The 22,319-nt window shown below is 46.3% G+C and overlaps 1 protein-coding gene across 4 annotated transcripts in view; it reads left to right on the top strand.

Moving 5' to 3' along the window:
* Positions 1 to 22,319, top strand: part of SNAP29 (synaptosome associated protein 29) — a 119,571-nt gene that overhangs the window by 84,807 nt on the left and 12,445 nt on the right. For all 4 annotated transcript variants that reach the window (XM_069619952.1, XM_069619953.1, XM_069619954.1 and 1 more), the window contains one exon: positions 5,761 to 5,846. In XM_069619952.1, the coding sequence (XP_069476053.1) occupies positions 5,761 to 5,846 (86 nt within the window). The remainder of the gene's footprint in view (positions 1 to 5,760; positions 5,847 to 22,319) is intronic.

Raw genomic sequence — 22,319 nt, 5'->3', positions numbered from 1 at the left:
AAAGGAGCGGTCTCTCCTTCACACAGTGCGTCTTAACGCTCCCTGTGCCTGTTCGCCACCCGGATAGTCAATGATCACTATTTCTGTTGCCCTTCTTTCCTACCTGGATCCTGCCTTGTGTCCCTCAGTCATGTCTTGCCTGACTTATTCTCTGCTGCCAGGCCTTGTGCTCTTTTCTCTGCTTCAACCACCCATGCCTTTCTGTCCTGCTTTTCCAGCCGTGTGACCTGCTGCCCTGCCCCTTAGCCTTCCTTGAGCCCTACGCCATAATGAGGAGTCTTTTCACTCTGCTCTTGTGCTGTCTAACCTTTTGGCTGCCATTGCATTGTTGTGCCACCCAGACCAGTGCCAGCACTGTCTCCAAACCATGTGAATACTGAGAGGCAAGCCTGTGGTGTGGGGAGCCAACTCCTGGCCATTTCTTAGTAAGATGGATTCGGGGAAGGAAGGGGTTGGTTCCTACCACTACTCTTTGCCTCGGGTACAACCTGGAATCACACCGGACAAGAAGTCGGGAACCCTGTGTCCGCGAATATCTAGAAGCGTTAAGTCCTCAGCCTATACAAGCCATTTTGTGGCCCTGTGTGGCCACCTTTTGGGTTTTTTCAGATTTTCTTTTCATTTCATTAAGCTGTACATATGCGTTATTACTTTGGCACTACTTAATAAAGAATACATTTTACATTCATATTGTATGGACATTCCTCACAGCAGTGGTCTGCTACCTTTATCTTTCCTGATGTTGTGCACTGCAACTCTCATCAGCCCTGGCCAACACTCTATTGGGAGATCGTGGGGTCCATCCAAAACATCTGGCGAGACACAGGGTACAGACCCCTACCACATTCTGCATTCATCAAAATTATTACTGTACTTTCAAGCTATCCTTCTTCCCAAGTGTTGCCTTGACTGCTCAGCCATTCTGCCACTTGGGAAGTACGGATACCTTGGAATAAATACCCTGTAAACTACATGGGTAGATATTTCTGGGCCTAAGAAAAATCCTTAACTGTCTTGATACTAAAGAGGCCTAGCTTGCATCTTTCTTCCTTCCTCTGTTTTCCAAAGTTGTTGATCTTGGGTGATCCTGCAGTAGGGGGAGGAGACTGTGGCGTGGCCATAGGTAGAATTAGCAGTCCGCATCTGGTCTGGGAGAGGTCTCCTCGACAGGCCAGCATCTTGGCATTGAAGTTTTGGGGGAAACCCATTCCATGACACTACTCAACGTCTATAGGGTGGAGGTGTTAACCTCATGGATGACTCTTCGTTGAGTGTCTTGACTGCCAAGTGGCTCATTAATTAAGCTCTTCACGGCTGCAGAAAACCTTGACAATATGAGCCGTGTTGCCAGTGAACCTCTGTTTGTAACCTTGATCAACCACCGGGCCCTCAGATGTTGATGTTGCATTGGAGGGGGAAATTGTCTCTCCTAGTAAAGATCTTCCCACCTCAAGACTTCTTCGTCAGTCTTTTAAAGACTGACTGCTCAGACCAGGGTGTCTCTATATGTCCATCCTTAACTGCAGTCCCTTGGCTTTCATCTTCCTCCTTCAAGGCGTGCCTTCACAGACATGGTATTGTTCAATACGACTGCCTTGCAGAAGGCAGTAAATCTACCAGACTTGCTCCTCCTGCTTTGCCATCTTCCCTTTGTTTTCAGAACACCTGTCATACAGGGCATGCATGCTGTATATGTAGAAAAACTGCTGTGAAACATTGGAAATGAGGGAGTTGTGCCAAATCTGCAAAATGACTCCCTTCTCCCGATAGGGGAGCCACCCCCTTTAGGCCTAAGGAGGTGAGCCTGCTACACGAGTCTTTCCCTAAGGGTCTGGCAAGTGGGACCTTCACAGGAGTGGCTCCACTCTTGGGAACAACGATTACATTCCAGCGTGAATCTCCCGGTCTAAACTACCCTTTCTGCATATACAGATGTCAGGCAAACTGTTGCATTCCCTGTTCCAACTATAAATCACAAAGATCCTTCTGTGACACTATGGGCTTCAGGTAATGGTGAACCTCACCTGAGTGCCATAATCATGGAAGACGGACATTTCATTAATTCGAATGATGTGTATAAAACGCAAGTGTTTTGTGAATGGAAAGGGGATCCCACGGTGGGAGGAGTGCAGGTGCTATGGCGAGGTGAGCCCTTGGAGCATCTACATCCCGGAGGGGCAGAGCTGTGTCGAACCGCGGAGCCAGCAGTGATGAGCAGAACGAGAAACCTGCCTGCTGGAGGTTGGACGTCGCGTGCTTAAGCGAGGAAGATGTTCTGATCCAGTTGAGACAGAGGGCGGAAAACGGTCTTCCTGGGTTACATGACCACTGAGCAGTGGTGGGCCTGGTGCCAAGCAACCAGTGCCGAGCCCCAAGAGAAAAGAGGAGCCTGAGATTCCGAGCTCCCGCCAAACACCTTTCCTGCCATGAGAGGCACTGACTGGGAAAGACTCGCCACACACTTGTGGAGGCAAGCAAGATACAGGACTATGGGTTTCCAGGAGAACAAACTGGTGCAGGGACCATTGAATCTGTAAGGGAGGCATTGTATTACAAGTATGACACTGATGCAAGAGTTACAAGTTTCAAAACCTTTATTAGATTCTTGGAGAAATGCCTACTTTGCCCTATCACGCCCTGTAACTATGACAGGAGTAGTCTCTACCATCAAATAATAAAGCAAACACAGTCCTAGTCAGTCTTTGACAAATCAAATGGCCTATACTAACATAATGCCTTCCCTACCTCTCATACAAAAAGTGTGTAAAGGGGGACATGTATGCAAAGGAAAATCAGTGTTGGAATATAAAGGATCAAAGTAGCTGAGTCGGCTCGCCTTCCCACGTTGGACAGCACAGAGCAAGGTGGCCCCCGTAGACAGGATGACGCACTGGTTCTCAAAACAAAGGCAGTTCAAAACATGGATCAAGGCACGCCTGGCCTTCCACGTTAACGTCACTTATTCCAGCATTCCAAAAGTTCTTCCACAGTTCAACAAAATGTTCACGTAGGTCTCCATGTGATGGGTTCGGACCTCGCAAACGCAACACTCCCTTCCCCCAAGCTTAATTTGCATTCGTTGGGGGATTCGGTCTCCTAACCTATCACACTTCCGGTCTCCCATCGGTCTGAGACCTTTTACTGACGTTGAAGACTTTCGAATGTGCAAAGCTTTTACCATAGACCTCCGCAGGACCACTTTGACTTTCCTTCTGCTCACACTTGTGTTATAAAGACCAAGAGACACTGGAGTAAATATTTTTTTTTTATTTTGGATTTGTATAGCACACTACAACGCTTGGGCAACGAGGCGCATGTGAGTTTTCAGGGAACAACGGAACAGAGTAAGTAGTAATGGAGTGGAGAGACAGAGGAAGCGTGTTCCACTGAAGAGAATACGGGAGCTGAATAGAATGAAAACAAGATTGGTCACAGGTGGTGCGGGGGACATTCAGCCTGAAAAGACAGGAAGAGCGTGAAGGAGTGTAGAAAGAAGAGAAGCAAGATAGCCAGGGGCACGCCCATATAGAGATTTAAAAACTAAACCAAGAAAGTGAAATTGAAGTTGGGAATGGAAGGGTAGCCAACTAAAAGAAACGAGAGATGAAAGATTGAGTCCTGATAGGAAAGAAGACAAAGTAAACAAATAGAAAAGTGATAGATTGATTTAAGAGGAGCAAGATGTGAAAAAGGAAGGCCAAAAAGCATGACAGAACAATAGAATAAGCGAGAAATGATTAGTGAAGATAGGTTTGTAGCATGAAAGGTTAGAAAGGGACGAACTCTGCGAATATTATAGCGATGAAAGCGACAGGAGCCAGATTTGAGAGAAATATGGTAGGCAAAGGAAAGGTTGGAATTGAAGTGGAGACCAAGGTTGCGTGCAGTGGGGGAGATGGATAGATTGGAGAGAGGAAAAGAAATGGACAGAGGAGGGGGATGTGGAGGAAGAGTGTTAGCAGGAAATAATAAGACCTCAGTCTTTCCTGCGTATAAAGTGAGGAAAGGAGAGGCCATCCAATATTTGATGGCAGAAAGACCTATTGAAAGAGTGAGATGAATATCAGGAGTGAAGGACGAGAAGGCTAGAAAGAGCGGAGTATCATCAGCATCGAAGTGATGCAATAGTCCAAAAGAAGAAATTATAGGAGCACACTTGATCATATATTGTGCTTTCTTTACTTTAGCAATGGCTGTTGTAATTTAGTTCAAGAATTGCCCTCTTTTTACTTTTTCAGAGGTTGTTACAATTTGTCTTCTCGCTTTCCTTCAATCTGTATATCAGACCACAAATACTTTGATTCCTCAGTTCGGTATTCAAAATGACCGTTAGCAGCCAGCGGTCTAGTGCAGAACGTCACAGGATCACCTAATGAAGGCCAACTCACTGGTCTTCCCCTGCACGTCTGCTAGAGCCGCTGCCGCTTCAGTCTTCTCACGTCGGGTCTGAGGTATTTGACTGCTCCGGTCATACTCCTGCGGTCTGCGCTTACTGCAACAGGAGCTTGTCACTTTCCTCACATGCTCCGGTGAAGGCCAACCACCAGAGTATGACTCTGGGCAGGGAGCGCTCCTCGCACCCACGAGACAGCCAGCAACTTCACTGCTTCCCACTGCGCGTCCTCTGCAGTTAAAGCTCCCAGTTTCAATGACTGTCTCAGCACAGTATTCTGTTGCAATATCTACGGCAGTCCCAGGGTCTGCTTTTTCCGCTGCTGCTGTGCACTTCTCCTTCTGCTGCTTTAATGGACTGCGCCTGAAGGGGTCTTAAATATTCAAATGTCCTGCTCGGGTGTGGGTCATTAGAACTAGTCTGCATATTATTGTTTTGCTCCTCTTCCTCATCCCAGTACCTGGAGCATTATGGGACTTGAAGTCCCTAATGTTCTGATTATTTTCATTATAAACCTCATTCTGTTTAACTGACTTTTGAAATTCACCTTTAGAGGATATTTGTAAAGAAATTCATAGTTGATTCCGGACTTTATAGCGCACCTCCAAGGGGAAATCATCATCCAATTTAGTGATATGGATTTTCTGACTCTTACATATATCTCTGTTGGTTATAAGGGTTTTCCCTTCTGACAATTTGGTATTTATGGGACGGTAGAGCATACTCTGACGATCCTACGTTATTTCACCGAAAGATTTTACATCATGGGACTTCATCGCCAAAAACTGTAAAATCATTCGACGAGATGCGTGTAAACCGCTCGGGCAACAAGCCATAACCTCTGCCATTCTAGAAATATCACCCTCTGAAGATAGTCTCTATCTGAGCCGTCCTATTCACTTGGGGGGGCCTTCTCCTCCCAGGTGATCCACCAGGCCAATACCACCCCCAGGGCTAGGATCAGGTAGCTGCTCCCTTCCCCAGGCCATCTGGGAGGAGACATTATGCTGGGATTATGTGAACACCCTGCAGGATTCATCACAAGTCACTGTTAACATATTGCTGTTCTACTCTTTTCCCTCTCCCCCTAAGCGATCCTGAATACACCGACTGTGAATGCCTTGACTTGGAGGGCCACAAAGCATGTGCTGGTGCAGAGGATATCTTACAAGCCAATAAATGCATTGCTAAGTTCTTTCTCAGTCCTGTGCAATTTCTTTTGCTTGCTGACTGCAGGCGCCCTTCTCGGTTTTCCAACACTTCCCCTTGTTCCGCTTCAGAGTTCCTTGTTAATTTTATGTGGCTTGCTGACCTTACCAAAAGTGTTTTAACTATTGCTTTTTCTATTTCTTTTCTGTGCATGTCAGATTGCAAGATGCTGTGGCTGCCGGCAAAGGACAAGAGGCAAATTATCAAGCTAGCCATCCTAACATACGGAAGCTGAACACAGATGGTAAGGGTGCTGCATTCAAAACCAGAATCATCATGTAATTTTGTTACTGCTGTACTTTTTGAACCCTGAATTTCCCATCTCCATTGCGCATAGTAACTCTTTTACTCCTTAGTTTTCTCTTCCTCCTGGCTAGTGGGCTGTGTGGTACTGGTTGAGATGGACTCCTCATATGTAGAACACTTTTTGAGATACTTATGAACTTGGCGTTTTTTGTTTCTTCAAATATAAAGAAGGACCTGGCGCCTGGTCCTAAAGACAAGATCCTTCTCAAATCCATGGCGATCAATTTTTTTTTTTATCTGACCATTAGTTTCTAAAACCACATGAGGGATTGATAGCAGCCTTCTGACAGGCTCATAACAAAAGTCAGAACCGTCTCCATTCTTATTTGAAGCCTTTGGGTATGGTCTTGTGGAAACACATTGAAAACCTTTGAAAAAGAGTCACATTGTAGGCCTGTGGGGGAAGCACATCCATGTGGAATGAGTTTAATTTTTTTTATTGTGGAGCCTGTGAAAGTTGCTTGCTGTTTTTCCCCCGACTGGGGTTTTCCTCACCCATCTCTTTCCTGGGCTGGCAGCCCGAGAGGGAAACTTTGCCGGCCCGCAGGCTATGGACAGTTGGGTCAGAACCCTGCAAGATGGACAAAGTGGCCACTAGGCTGTGGCCATGCCCAGGGTACCCCCAAGCCACCACCGAGTAGGGTTAGTACCCTGCCTGTCCCCCCTCATGTCATCCGGGCGGTCAGGCTTTTTCCGTAGCTGCAGCGACTCTATGGAATAACCTCCTGCAACTCAAAGAAATCTCTGAACTATCTTTCCTTTAGAAAAGCTGTTAAACGTACTTATTTTAGATGAACCCAGCTCTGTTCTGGCTGCCCCCCTCCTTACAGCGCCACGATACCTCGGGTGACCATGTGCTTAACAAATACCATTAACCTAACATCTAGCGTGTTCAAAGGCCATACTGTGGCTCCCCAAGGTGCACAAACTGGACACTGGCCTCTTTGCCTTGTGTATGTGCTTCCGCCATGCCTATGCCCACACAAATGGCTGCTGGGCATGGTCAATGGCCACTTTGCCCGTGAGATGGAGTTTGGCACTAACATTTGACCTTAAACATGAAAGTTCTACAAATATGGCGTGCATCTGCTCAGGCCAGGTCTTCATTCATGCCAAATCTGGTGAATGCCACAAACATTTTCATGTAGAAAAAGGATGCGGTTTTACATTGGGTTTTCCAAGAACCCGCAGACACGCTTTCAGGACACAGATCGCCAAATTGATCGCCGATTTTTGTGGCGCACACACCTAGCCATTATTCTGAAGCTTATTGGAAACCTGATCAGGCAAATTTGCGATTGATTTTTCTTTGAAGTAGGTATGATGTCTAGCGCATGACCATTCAAAGGAAAGGAAGGAAACATGGAAGCATTGCTCAGAAAAACAAAGCATTAAACTGTGAAACCAAGCTTATTCTGGTGTTATTAGTTGCATGTTACCTCGGCATTAAGTTTAAACAGACCCTCCAGGATATTGCTGCAGGAACTGTAACACGTTTCCCTGCACACTGCTTCTCTCCTGCAATGTGCCAATCTCACACCCTCCAGTCCAAAAATGTGCCGCAAAAATGCTGCAAAATAACAATTTTGTGCCACAAAAAAATGTCCGTGTATGCCGCTGCGTTTTACATTTTCTGTCGCCATATCCTGAAGCGTCCGTTTAAAGGCCTTTATTAAACAAAAGTAAACCATACGACTATGTCATGAAAATTGGTACTTGGGCGCTGGGGGGTGCAGTCCTTGAACTCTGGATTATAAACTAAGGACCACAAACAAACCGGCATTCACAAAGGTTCATGCGGGAAGTTCCCCTATTTAAGTCGCTCTAGCATTTAGTCTTTGATACTTCTTCTTGGTATCATAAGGTCTCCCCGCCTCAACATTTGGGTCCACAATTCCCCCCCCCCACCAACCCCTTTAGCCAAGTGTCCCAAAAGTCCTCCCATTCACTGGGGCTCCCCTTATCTGTCTTATGCTCAGGTATGTTCTATTTGGCAAAACAAAGCTCTAGAAACTGCAAAGAAGGACCATGAAACACTGAAAATATGGAATCTGATTTCAGACCGCCCTTTTCAGCCCAGAGTTGCACAATCAAGCTGGCTTTCAGGCAAGACGGAATCCTTCTTCGTATACCTTGACCCCTGTAGTGTAGAAGAAGAATTTTTCCCACTAATGTGTCCCTCTGGATGTTTGTACCTCCCATACAGAGGGACCAATTAATTGAAAGATGAATCCCACGAGACACCAAGCTGCAAGGGAAGACGAGGCACTGGTTAGTAAAGCGACCAACAAATCTTTAGCTGTAACTGGCACAATGGGCTAGACTGACCTGTGCTAAATAGTTCATAATCCCTCCAAACCATTAACCTGGATGCACAGGATGGTGGGTATCGGGCAAGGTTCTAAGTAATGTCTTGCCATGTAGGATCCCTGGAGTCGGCAAATGAAAGAAAGCAATCCAAAGCAGTTCTAACTAGCCCACCGGCACGAGGACGCTTGTAACAATACTAAACCGATGACACGTGGACGCTTAATGACTGTAGCACACAATAGGAAGTCTCTAGTCCGTGTGCAAGCAGTTATTGTATCCCATGTAGCGTGCCTTCGCGTTTCCTCATGGAGAGGCCCAATGTGTTGCAAGCGTACTAAAGCAGAGCTGCCCTTGGGACCTCACGAGTGGTGTTCAGAACGAACCACAAGAGACGCTCTGAAAAACGGTCGAACCGGCAGTCCAATGTCGGTCCGTGTTCGGTGTGGACAAGAGCAAAAGATGGATGGAAACAGTTGTCCCAACAGAGAAGGGTTTAAGGAAGGTGGAATCCAGTAACGGAGCTGGGTATCTTCGTCAGTACAGGCAAGGGCGTATGCAAGGCAGGTTCCAGTAATATAGCAAGATCAAATCCTTAAATCCAATAGGGTTCCAGCAACAAATCCGGCAAGGGGCAGGCAAAGACACAATGACGGGACAAGGCAAGAAATTTGGCAACAATAAAAAAGCATAGACATGAAAAGGACGTTTTTTCAGAAGCAAGGCGTTAGTGCAAAGGTGGGGTTAATAAGATGGAATCACATGACCTCTGGAGTCATGCACTCGGCCGTTTCGTCCTTCCCAGACGCAACGGACACCATCGTTTCTAAAGCAACTGCCAGCTATCTTACAAGCGCGTCCTTCTGCATGCCTTTCTTAAAGGAGAAGCTTGTGGAAAGCTTCTATATGTACGCCGCTGTTTACTTGGGCAATTAACGGTGGTTGTTCTGGCTTGTGACCCGCCCCTAAGGCATTTCACCCCTTTAACTGTGACACCGGCAGGCAGAGTTTTTGTGGCCAAAGCTACTCGAGGTCTGTAGTACAGGCCCTGTACTTCTCCGGTGCAGGTTCCTTCTCGTTTCCTCTGTCTTCATTTCAAAGGCAATTCAGAAGGGATCAAGTTTCTTTGGGGGGGGGCATGGGGAGGAGAGAAAGGGATTGAAAGGGAGAAACCAAACCTCAATAGGTACGCCCGCTTCCGCATAACGATGACTCACTGTTCCAGGGCCCCTCCCATATCACCCCAGTAGGGGATCTCATAACATTGTTCGGCCGCCAATGGGAGGGGGATCACCTCAGACAAGTGGGTGCCGTCAGCAGTAAAAAACGGGTATTACATTGAGTTTCAAGGACAACCGTGCATTCACCCGCCAAGAAACAGAAGAATACCAGTAGAACATATCCAGATTCTACCAGACAAAATGCAAATACTGCTACAAAAGGGAGCCATAGAAACCTGTTCCACCATCTAGAGCCCTCATCCTAACAAAAATAGACTTGCAATATTTTACTGCTAAGTACCTCTAAAAAGAACCTATTCCAACTCCTACAAAACAAAGCCCTTCGAGCAGCATTGGGCATCAAGAGAAGAGAACACATCACGCAACACAGAAGAGATGCTCATTGGCTCCCAGTGCACGCAAGAATACTCCACATAACACTAACCACCACCCACAAATGCCTATTTGATGCTGCCCCCACTTGCCTCAATAGCTGCATTATACGCAAAACCTCGCTTAGAACACTCAGATCTAATGCCAATACTCAGCTACTCATCCCATGCTTCACCACCACAGAAGCAGGTCATGTCAGCTTTCCCATCACATCCCCCCGCATCTGGAACACACTTCCCCCTCATTTATCTAATGAAACTTCCCTACCAAAGTTTAAAAAACAACTCAAAACATGGGTATTCAACAAATTCTAAAACATTAGCACCATCTCTCCATCAGAGTGGGTCCCCCCTCCCATTACCACAAGATGACTGCATTGATAAACTGTCTGTATATACGACTGTATCGGCAAAACAAAATGTATGTAACATTGATAAGAAAACGAAGATATATGTAACTTGTGCCGTGACACCCAAGGGTTTGGGCGTAAAATCAAATGCAATAAATAAAGGGTATTTATTCTGTGTACTTTTCTTTTTCCACTGAAAGAAACCACAAAATGCCTCGTGTTGGATCCAAGGCCAGCAAACGCCTTTGTAAATGCACAAAAATTCCAGATGACAACGCTTCACAATGTCATCCCACTGCTTAAGAGTTTTTATGGCAACACTGGATATGAAAGATGCACACTTTCATATTCCAATGCTACTTACACGTTGAAAATACCTACGGTTCAAAGTGAGTCAAGTGCATTATCAATTCAAGGTGCTCCCCCTTTTGGAATTGCATCAGCCCCTGATGTATTCAAAGGTACTAGTAGTAGTGGCAACGCACCTACACAAAGTATTCCAGTGTACCCTTATCTGCATTACTGGCTGATAACAGGAGAAGCACCAGAAATATATGCCAGCTAAATGCACAGAACACAATAAATCTTCCCCACAAACGTTTCTATCCATGAAAAGAAGTCAAACACAATCCCCAGTCAGCAAAAACAATTCTTGGGGTAGTCATTCAGACAAGACACCTTGGTCTTCCCCTCCAACAAGAGGGTCCAAAACCTGATTCAACAAATACCTTGTTATACAGCTGGTCAACAGATAAACATCAGAAAGGCTATGCACCTATGTGGCATGGTGGCGTCATTCATCTTCATTGTGATACATTTAATGCTTCATATGCGTCCGATGCAAGAGTGGTTAGTGAAACCTTGGTCGCAGGCAGAAGGCAATTGGGGTGTTCTAGTTATGGTTTCGCAAAAACCGGTGTTGGCTCTTCAGTGATGGACAAAAGTAAACCTGTTACAGGGAAAACCTTTTGTCAATCCTCCAGCACACCTTACAATCGCAACCGATGGATCACTCGGATCAATATTAGGTTGACAAACCCATTGTCTCCACCAAACGGCACAGGAGATGCGGTCACGCAAACCTGCCATGAAGCATACCAACACTCTAGAGTTGCTAGAAGTTTTGAAGGCGCCACAAGCATTCCAACATCAGTTAATTGGGGGGGGATTGCTAATCATTGCAGAAAATACAACAGCCATATTTTACATCACCAAACAGGACGGGACCCCCTACCTCAGGCTGTCCACACTAGCACAGAAGATTTGGAACTGGAGCCTCCAAAGAGGAATACATCTCCAATCCCAACATGTTCCAGTGGAACACAACTGCCTAGCAGAAACACTTAGCAGAAGCACATATCTCTCAGAATATCCGAATGTAACTCCCACTAGTGTTCTAAGCAACATTTGTACACGTAGGGGGCAATCGGATGGAGATCTATTTGCCACAAGAGAAACCGCAAAATGCCTACATTATGTCTCCAGTTTCACACAGAGGTAATTTAAGGGTAACACACAGTGGATAAGTTGGTCAGGAATATTTGCTTTCGCTTTTCCTCAGATCACACAGTAATACACAAGATGTACCAGGAGAAATTAAGAATGATCCCAAAAGCTCTAATGTGGGCTTGTCAGAAGTGGTTTTCCCCCTCCTCAAAATGTCCATGTGTCCACCAATAAAACTAACATGTCCTATGTCGACACAGAATCTGGGGTTAACCCTTCATCCTCAGCCAACCAACTTAGCAGCTTGGCACCTCAAGTTGTAGACTTGTGGTGCCATTACTTTGGCCTTTAGATGCATGGACATTCTAAAAGAAGCCCAAAAACCCAACACTAGACACTGCAATTTTAAAAAGTTGAAAGGATTTGCAGTTTGGTGTGTAAAATCAATTGACAATGACATAGTGCACTACTCATTGCACTTATTGGACTCTTACTTTTAATGAATTTTAAAAACAAGACCAATCGCGCAGCTCTAGGTGCTTATCACTTCACAGAGTAAAGTCTTTTGGAGAGTCCCAGCCGTCAAAGCCTTTATGGAAGGAGTTGAACGATTTTACCCTTTGATTGCAAACCCACCCCTAGGTTGGGATTTTAAACATTGTCCTAAGCATACTCCTGGGCCCCTCTCTTGAGCCAATGCATAAAGCAAGCCTTAAAGAGCTCGCTTGCATGGTCTTCTCATTGCGATTACATCCATTCAGAGAGTAAGTGCACTTCAGGCATTGTCCGTGACAGAACCCTTTGTCACAATACACAAAAACAAGATTGTCTTAAGAACACACCCACGATTCTCACATAATTACATTTCTAAGTTTCATGTCAACCAGTCAATTGTTCTGCCAGCTTCCTTTCAAAAGCTGCCAAATTGAGTAGATAGAGAGCACTCCACACACTGGATGCTTGAAGGGCAGTCATGGTACTACCTTAATAAAACGAGATCACTCGGGAAAACGGAACCGTTCTTTGTTTCCTTAGCAGCCTGTAGAAACGGAAGCCCTGTCTTAAAGCCTACTATTTTTTTGAATGAGCGTGCAATGCATCCAGCACTGTTACTGTGTCAAAAGCACGCTCCACACCTGGTACAGGTGCTATGATTTCATGCATTGCTAATGTGCCTCTAGATGCAATATGCAAGGCTGCCCCATAGAGTTCAGTACACACGTTCACACAACATTGTGTTGACAGGCCAGAAATGACAGGTGGGACAAGCAGTGCTAAAACATTTTTCTCTGTTCCTTCCATCAACTCACCACCATCTTCTGGTACTGCTTGCAATTGTAAACTGATCCACAAGCCTCAGAAGGCAATCCTTACTTACCCGTTTTCGTCTTTCTGATGCTTGGATTCGCACACGCCTACCCAGCCTCACCTCATTGGGAGCAGAAGCACCATAGACCTGTTTCATCATGTGAGGTTTTTTCAAACAATTCTTCACATTTACACCTTACTATACACTCCACGTAACAATCGGAAAAATAACTATTTTAGGACCTTGACGCATGAGGTATCATGGGTGTACAGTACACATTAGTGTAGGGATAGTATTACAAGAACGCCCAGTTGATGTCCCTTTTTAGAAATCGAAAATCATGTAATGCTCTGCACCATCCACTATGTCGACCTATGCAAACCATGTTAATATAAGTAGATACAAGCATTGGAAAGACTATTACAGATATGTAATGTTGGTTATATTATAGAACAGTAGTTGCTGCACTATAGGTAATGTGAGTAGCATTATCCATAGCAAATCCCAAAAATTGAACTGCTAATAACGACTTAGATGAAATTGGCTGATATTTTACAAACATAAAGTTTATGCCGGAACAACACACATCCCCCTGGGCCCCAGCCTGGATATTTTGGGAAAGATTTAAAAAAAAAAAGAGGAAAAATGTAGTAAGTAGGCAAAGAGTTTTCAGCCTACTCTCGTTCATTTTCCTTTAGAGGAAAAAGTCAAAATTACTGCGCAGTGCAGGGCAAAAACACTGGAGGATGGAGGCGCTGTTGAGCATCCTGGAAAATGGCTGCGTAGCCCCACGCCAAGCAAAGAAAACATCCTCCTTTGCTGTCTTTCCCGCCCTTTGGCCTGCCCTGAAAATACTTAATGTGCGATCCGCAGCTCTGGGGCACTGCTTGCCGCAGTTCCAGATCGATTGGTGGCTCCACTGCAGATCGGCGATTAGCTGCGTGTTTGAGCGGAGCCACAGACCCATCATCGCACGCAATTGCCACTGCGGCTCCCGAACTCCTGCTTTCCCCTCCAAAGTTGCCCGCACTTGGGGGCTGAGAGGATGGGCCGGCTACCCGCTGGATACTGCAGCGTGGACTCCTGCACCGACATTCGGCTCCTTCAGATACGTGGAGGGGTCTCTGGGGTGAGCTCTGTGTATGCCGTTGGTGGCGGAGCGCCATGGGACTCTTTACCGCCCTTCCCCGCTCCCTGTGGATACTTTACATCTCAGCCTCGCTGCAGCCATCCAGCCCGTTTGCAACCCACAGTGCTGCTCTTGCCAGCGCATGCTTAGGAGGAGCCGCACCACACTGCAACAAGTGTTTTGCTCGGATGGTCCTCGCCAAATCTAAGGCGTAGCCCTACAGGAGCCTACAGCAGGGCAGCTCTCCCGACGCTCACTAGCTGAATCCTGCTCCCCTCCTAGAGCAGGAGCACCCGTAACACCAGCACGCTCTGCTCCCTTTGACCATCCCCGAAGACTATTCTTGGGTCCATACGAGGTGGGGGTGAAGTGGACCGAACCCTCTCCACGCCTGCCACCGGCATCGGGATCTGTGCCGCTACAGTGGATCCCGCAACTGAACATGGGCCAATCCCAGCCCTCATCTTTTGCAAGTAAGTTCCACGGTCCACTCAGGATTTATCAGGATCCCTATTTACAACTGTGGCTAAAGGGTCTGGTGGCGCAACCCATACCCTGCAACACTCTGCTTCCCCTGTGCCGCTCGGTGATCAGTGCCACCTGAGCATTCGGCCCATCCCAGCGATACAGACACTATACACCAGCTGCGCATGGGGTGGGGGCCTTTTCTCCGACCCAACCGCCACCCTTGCTAACCCTAGGTGGATCCGCCAACTGACGCCCACTACGGAGGAGTTAGACATTGCTCCGTTGATTATCCACAGAGCTCACACTTAAGCCACCTCCTCACCCAGGAGGCTGAATTCGCACGCAGCACTCATCAGACACTTGATGCACGTCAAGGCACCTAGAACCACCAGGAACTCTTTGCCAAACCTCTGGTGCACCCATTTGAACGCTTGAATGCTTCTTGCTTCTTGGGACGTTGCACGGTTTCACCCCCTAAAAGGAATTCAGCATCTAGCCGCTCTTCACAATCTTTTTATTGGGGCAACCAATTTCATGCGGGCAGGGGACCTTGAATGGAGGCGCACAGAAGTGCTTTATGCATTGTCACAACCCGCCCAAGGGAAGGATCCCCTAGGGCACAACCCAGTGCAGCAGTTCTGCCTCCCAAATAAGTAGTATCCACACACCTACGGCAGGAGCCGTCACCCGGCATGGCCGACTGCAGCAACAGAAAGGCTGTACACTTCAACGTGACGGGACTAGTAGACTTTCCGAGACCTTCCATGATCTACCTCCTTTCTGTACCCAGGGTGGGAGCCCACTTCGAAGGCCCGGATCTTTTTGCTAACTGCCAAAAGTGTCACGGGCACGGCTGAGACCCTCCACCTGACTCCAAACTACTGGCCCAGCATTATAGGGTCCACGCTACTCAATTCAATGAGTCATGACCAAGGGGTCTAGCAGGGGGGGGAAGAAGGCGGGCGCAATGGACAAATTCACGAAGGCAACCCTGCGAGAAGACCCAAGCCAACCTCGACAATCACCACTGGACCCATCCACCTCTGCTCAGCTGCCCACGCCAGCCCAGGATCTTACTGGCATGATGGAGTCCATGGCGAAAGGCTTTACAGCTGTGCACAAAAAACTGGACGGCATCATCGCTTCAATCCGTTCTCAGCTGGCACAGGAAGGAGACCGAATTAACAAAGCAGAGGACAGAATTGGCACCAACAAAGACAACATCCGCTCATTGCAAGGTACAGTGGCTACCCTCTTCAGAGACATGAAATCAGTCAAGGCCATGTGCGATGACATTGAATCACGCTCCCGTAGAAATAATGTCAGGATTATTGGGGTCCTCGAAAATGCATTGTCCGGGAATATGGAACTGGCAGTCGAAAAGCTGCTTCAGGACCTATTGGATCTATGTCCGTTCTTCAGTGTAGTGCGCACACCGCGCCCTGTCACCCAAGCAGTAGCCAAAATCTTAAGTTACCGTGACAGAGACACACTTCTTCATTTGGCCCGGGAGAAGAAGGAACTGAAACTCTGATCCCAAATTATCTGTTTTTTCACAGACTTCAATTACTGTTCAGCTTTTTATTTATTTTTTTATTTTTTGGGGAGCTGTAGTTCGCAGCATTTGCTCACCATCTGCCTGATAGATGCCGGCTCGACTGGCCTTTAGCCAATTTTTATATTGCTGCTTATACTTTTCAACTTGTTGTTCTTTCTTCTATAGTGCAGAACTTAAGGTCTCTCCGCTGCTTTCTCAATATGGATTTCTTGGTGTTTTTTTTTTACCTCCTGATCGAAAGTATGTTCATGCTTATTTCTGTTTACCACATCCCGTTTTTATTTACTTCAAGAGAGGGTGGCTACATACAATGTTTCCTTGGTTCTGAGGTAGCTTAATCCTGTTATATACTCTTTATCTAAAAGGGAATTCAATTAATTCAGTGATGACGCAGTCCACCTGAACCTATTCTGGCCCCCTGTTAATTCCAAGTCAAAATCGTAGCCTGCTCTTTTAGGTGTTGGAAGTGCAATAACCCAAGTCAACAATAACAGACTATGGTCGCTATGTTTTTGCTTTAATACCTCCTAGATCTTTTGTTCTCCAAAAGCTCTTTCTATCAACATATATGTAGTAAAATTGTTTGTTTCAAGGCCACGTCAGTCTCATGTGGATATCTCCTTTTAGAGTCCCATTGAGCCTAATAAAATTATGTTCCTCCATTAGCGTGAATCAACTACTTAGTCCCTTCCATAGATACATTTCCCGGTTCATGGATATTTAAATCGCTCATTATCAATGCAGAGATGATATCCTTCTCTTCAGATAATAAATCTAACATCTGCTCAATGCCTTCTAGAAATTTGGCACCCTGTATAGTGTTGTGATTCCAATATACATTTATAAATGTTAAGTGCCCCTGTGGCAGGACTAACTTTGAGTAAAGGGGTTTGGAGAGGCCCAAACAATAAACCTGCTGCTGGCCTACCCCTATTATTTTTAATTGCTGGAACCACTGACACTGCATGTCCGCCCCACACTGGATGGTTTGTTATCCAGGTCTCTTGCAAAACCACAATGTCTAAATCTACCAGAGAGTTCTGCTCAACTACCAAGAGATGCTTATAACCCCTTGTGCTCCAGCATCCTAACTTCGATGCTGTGATTTTGTTAGTCTCGCGTAACTAGTTTTCATAGTTGGATTAGGACGGGAACCCTCTACCCGCTTGTCATATCTTGCCCAATGTTTCACTTTTCTGTCTGTTTGGCGAAGCTCCTGTCTCATCTGTTTCCTCTGTACTGCACAGTCCTGCCTACCTCTAGTGTCTCTTTCGGGTTTATATAGGGAAGGATTCTTCTTATATATCTGCATATCCTTTCCCCTATTGTTTGTGGGGAGTTTCCGAGCTCTGTCTGCTTTAAAAATAAAGCCTTGATTATAGAGATTATCTCTGGCTCCCACAAGGCCCTTGCCACAAGCTGTGAGGGGAAATGTGATCCTCACCCTTGCTAGGTTGAAATCACTTAGGAATTCCACCTCGGTTTTATCTGACAAAGTCCTCAAAATCAGGAGTATCCTGTCAAAGGTGCATAACACTTTGCCTATTTACGATGTATTGCGGGTAGGAGCCTTTCCTACGTTCCAGCAGGAAAGAGCTTATCTTTTTATATCCCTGAAGGCAAAGGACTATCTACAGCTCTCACTTCTTTTACTTTGTTAGCATCATTGTCCCATCTGCTGCTAGTGTTTTCCCTCTGGGCCGGTTCTTCATTCAAATGGGCATTAGATCTTGACTTATATCCCCTATTTGTGTTACTTTGCTGAGTTGACATATGAGTAAACTTAAGCATCCTCTCTGGAGTATTATTTCTTTGCTTGTATACACTTGGTTGATCTCCCCAATTTAGATTTGCTGGCTTATGTTTTGTACAGGATGTGATAACTTTTCTCTGTCATTTCTATGAGTATCCTCCCTGAATCTTTTCTGTTGGGGAGTGGTCGAATACCCCCGACTTTGTATACTTACGATCTCCTAATGTGATTCTTGTTCACCAAGACTTCTTTTACTCTTGATTTCTTAGTCGCCATGTTATTCACTTTCTGTTTCAGTCCTCCCCTCTTAATCCCTCTTGAAAGCTCTTTAGGCGGAGTCGAGAGGGCGTGCAAAAATGCTCTTGAACCAAAAGCAACTGCTTGGTGGGTTGCTTTTGCGCTTTTCTGGTAATATCGCCTTATTTGCTCCTCCTTTCATTGCATCAAACATTTTAAAAGTAGTTTCAATAAGTTCAACTGCTTGCTGAGTAGATTGTGCCTTTTGAGGGGGCGGGATCAGACCAGGACACAACACTGACAAGGAGGGAGGAGGAAAAGGAAGCGGCAAAGGAGAAGATGGGGGAGGGCGAGATGACGGAGGACAAGCTGGGGCGGGGGGAGTAGTCGGACGGTAAAGGAAAGGGAGGCGCGAGCAGGCACAAGGAAGATGCAGAATGTTAGGTGAGAGGAGCCAGAGTGCGGAGAGTTTGGTGATTTAGAGATACACTTATCCTCTCTTGTGCAAGCTCTTCCTGCAATTCTTTATTTCTACTAGGCCATCGTTACCCACCCTCTTGGATAAATGCATTTCCGGCTCTAGCCCTTTTGTATTTACTGCCAACTGCTTATTATTCTCGTAGCACGTCTTCGACATTAATCAAAATGTAATATCTAAACCTTCATACAATTTAGCTAAAGCTAATAAGGCTGTATTCATTGCTGACAATGCATGATCCATCATCGAGATTAAGCCTTACGTCAGACCCAAAGATCTCCTAGGCTTAGGGTTGGAAAATGATACAGAAGATCTTGTTGAGGTCTTGAGGGAGTCAGCATAACATGAGCGATTGTGAGCGATCTAGAGGAGTTGGCGTGTAAAGATGGGCAGGCTGCAATCCCTGATCTACCAGGGCCCCTCCTTTCCAGGTCAGTATGGGTTCCTCCTTTTGGATGTTTCGCGGAGCCTCACTCGGATCTTGGATATCGCTATGTTCTTCTGGTGTTTTCACCCTTGAGGGGGGAGAGGAAGAAAACTCTATCAAAAAATCCTTTGTAGCACCTTCCAGGGGCTCCTTGTTGATGGGTTGCTCCAGTAGTACTAGCTCCCCCCACCCCCTTCTTGATGGACCTGTGCTTTGACCAGGAGCTGACGGTTGACTGCGTCCTGTGCTGAATCCAACTGCAGATCGATGGCTGTGTCCTTCCCAGCCATCGGTAGGTTTATTTCACCCAACTGCTCGTTTTGGGTGATTACTTCCGTAGGAGGGAGCACTTCTACAATCAATGAGTCTGGTAGTTCCCCAAAGTCGATCTACACTTTTGTATTGTGTCCATTTATACCCTCTGAATTCATTGTTTGCATTTGGGCTTAGTCCAGCAGTCTCTTATATAAGTAGTTTGAGACTTTGTTCGATATTTTCGGTTCCTCCCTTTTTGTAGTGAGACCTTCCTCGTCGCCCTTAGTGATCTCTTGTTAATTTCAAACTGTTCATTTCTTTTGTAAATTGCGGATATATTTTACTGGGCATAGCTGTTTTTCGAGTGTACATATGTGGCAAAAACCAAGGATAGCTTCCAGAAGGAAAAGGACTACTGAGCGGTTAGTCGCTCGTGATTTGCAAAACAATAAAGTAACGGCAAAAACAAAAGCAAACAAAAGCTAAGAACTACCAACTAGGAAGCCACTCGCGCCTCCTCTCGCCACCAACATCCAACAGCGCTCTGTGGTGCACTCTGTTGGTGCGTGCGTGCTGCTGCACGTGGCCGGCAGATTTATGAAAGCTGGTTTGAAAGGGGGGCGTGTCCAAATCGGAGGCAGTTAATTGGTGAAAATAAAAGCACAACATTTGAAAATAAAGCATTCTCCACGCTTTAAATGAGTTGCAATCCTTGTATCCAGAAATATTAAACAGTCAGCCAATGGCACTCAGTGGTGCACTCTGTTGGTTCTCCATAATTCCATTTTGTATGTCATTGTGACTCCCTTGTCTTATAATATGTACGTGAGCATGGCCTTTGCAACGGGAGCACACTGAATTAAGATGGTCTTGACTTCCCACATCCGCTAAATTTCAAGGTTTTTGTTGCATTAAATCTGATCAGCTTATGTTTTTCAGTGAATAAAAATGCAACAAAATGGACGCCACCTACATTTCATATTGTAAACAGTTACATAATAATTGCACTTTTGCGAAGGAAAGTGGGAAGGAAAACAGTTAAAAAGTAAGTCCAGATCTGCTAAATCCAACTCGCTGACATCATTCCAGCCTTAGACCCATAGTAATTGTCCAACAAGAATCGCACGTAAGTAAGCTGCTTTCACTGGTTGTGGAAAGGTTTTAGTTGAGAAGAAAAACACAGTTCTTCCATAGGCTTCCATACTAGAAAGTCAATAGGCGAGTGTGGTTGTGGTGGTAAGTAGGTACTTGCAGGTTTCTGGAGAAAAAGGGGTGCAGCCATCAATCTAGTTAGCCAAAGAGACCCAACACCAGTTTCCTACATTAAGCTTCTACCACCAGAGACAAGGCCAGGGATGGCTGCAGGTAAGGACTTTGCCCCTTATGGAGATTTGTGTAGTTCTAAAGGATTGGCGGGTGAGGGAGGGGGCACGAGAAGGATATGCAACGAGAAGTCTAAGAGGAAGACTAATAACACAAGGTTTGTCAATGGACTAGGGGCAGAGTATTCGGGCTGATGGTTAGTGAAGAAGGCCCAGGGGGTTGTGGTTGCAGAGCTTCGGAATTCGGCTAGCGGTGTTCCCAGCCCCCAATTGAGAACTTACCATCATGGAAGGTGCCTATAGCTGGATTTCGATGAGGAAGACCTCTGCTTTGAGTCTCACCACTGGAAAAGAGCAACCAGTGAGCAGTGTGATGAATCACAGGAATTGGTCCCAGTTGTCCCTTCTGCCCAAGGGGGTAGGGGGGGCTGTAGATATGGAGAAGTAGGTTGGTTTGTTCTATAAATAAACGTCTTTAGCAATCGCTATGCCCCGTTTGGTCAAACTCCTCATTCCATGCTGCCACAAATGGTATCAGCAGTGGGTTCCTACTCAACTGATAAAACATTGGGGGAATTCACCAAATAGTGAATTAAATAGGACATATATCCTGTGGAGAAGAGCAGCTGACCGAAGATCCGTGGACAACTCCCAAAGAGGCCTGGCTTCCCTTCATGCGCTTGGCCCAGTGAAGCTCTGCTGAACGACCTGATCTGCGAAAGCCGTTGGCGGTGCTTCAACCCTTGGACTGGTGGTGTCATGATCACTGGCTCGGGGACCCCAGCAACGCCAATAATACTGCAGACAGGTGGTGGCTGGACCTCACTTGTGCAAGAATGGCTTTCACATCAATCTCTCCAACACACTACAACACCCTTCCAAGATGGCTGCCGTTTCAGCCATGGACTATGGGCACAGGGTACTGGTCTAGGCTACAAGGGCAGTGGACCCAGGGTTTAAGCCACGCTTTGGGCCCATGCCCTCTGCTTTGTATTTATTCTGTCAAGATGGCAGGAACGCTTGCTATGCGCTCGCATGCCTGCCCTCAGGTCCCTGCAGATACTCACTGAACGGTGATCAGTGCTCAGCGCCATCCCGCTCCACCTGAAGGAAAAAGAAGCCAGAAACAAGGATTTATTCCCAAAGTCAGCGCTACGATATAACTGCATGCAACGTGAGGAAGCATTCCTTTCGGCAAACTATGGCCTCAGATACAGCTCACCTTTGTCCTGGGCTCAGTGACGCTCTGATCCGACTCCTGTGAGGAAAGACGAGAAGAAAGGGCAAATTACCAAGTTGAATACACAGACATAATCAGACAGCTGGAACAAAAGGCAAGAAACAAAGCAGCAGAAAAGAGACTTAAGCAGCAAGAACAAAGGCATTGGCAAGCAGCAAGCATGTAAACATTGATGCAAGAAGCAAGCCAAAGCATTGAAAAGTGCAGAGGAACAAAACAAGAGTAAGCAATACTTCGAGCCACAGCAGGCTTGGGCAGACCAGTGAAGTAACTGGTCAAAGAAGCACCCGCAAGCTGCAACAAGCTACAGCACCATATTGTATGTTGAGTCCAGCCCCCCCCCCCCCCCATTAAGGCTAGCAACCTGGGATCAGGGGGAAGGGATGAAACCGATCACTGAAGTGGCATCCACTCTTTCTTGTTTCAGGGGATTGTCGCGCGTTGCCACAGATGCCCAACCACTCTGGTGCTTTCATCTACACCCACTAAACCCGGCCCCTTTTACCCTAAATATGGCAAT

This window comes from Ambystoma mexicanum, chromosome 10, assembly GCF_040938575.1.
Source record: "Ambystoma mexicanum isolate Mex_15411 chromosome 10, UKY_AmexF1_1, whole genome shotgun sequence".
In the NCBI taxonomy this organism is placed as follows: domain Eukaryota; kingdom Metazoa; phylum Chordata; class Amphibia; order Caudata; family Ambystomatidae; genus Ambystoma; species Ambystoma mexicanum.
This window is presented reverse-complemented; position numbering and strand designations above follow the sequence as displayed.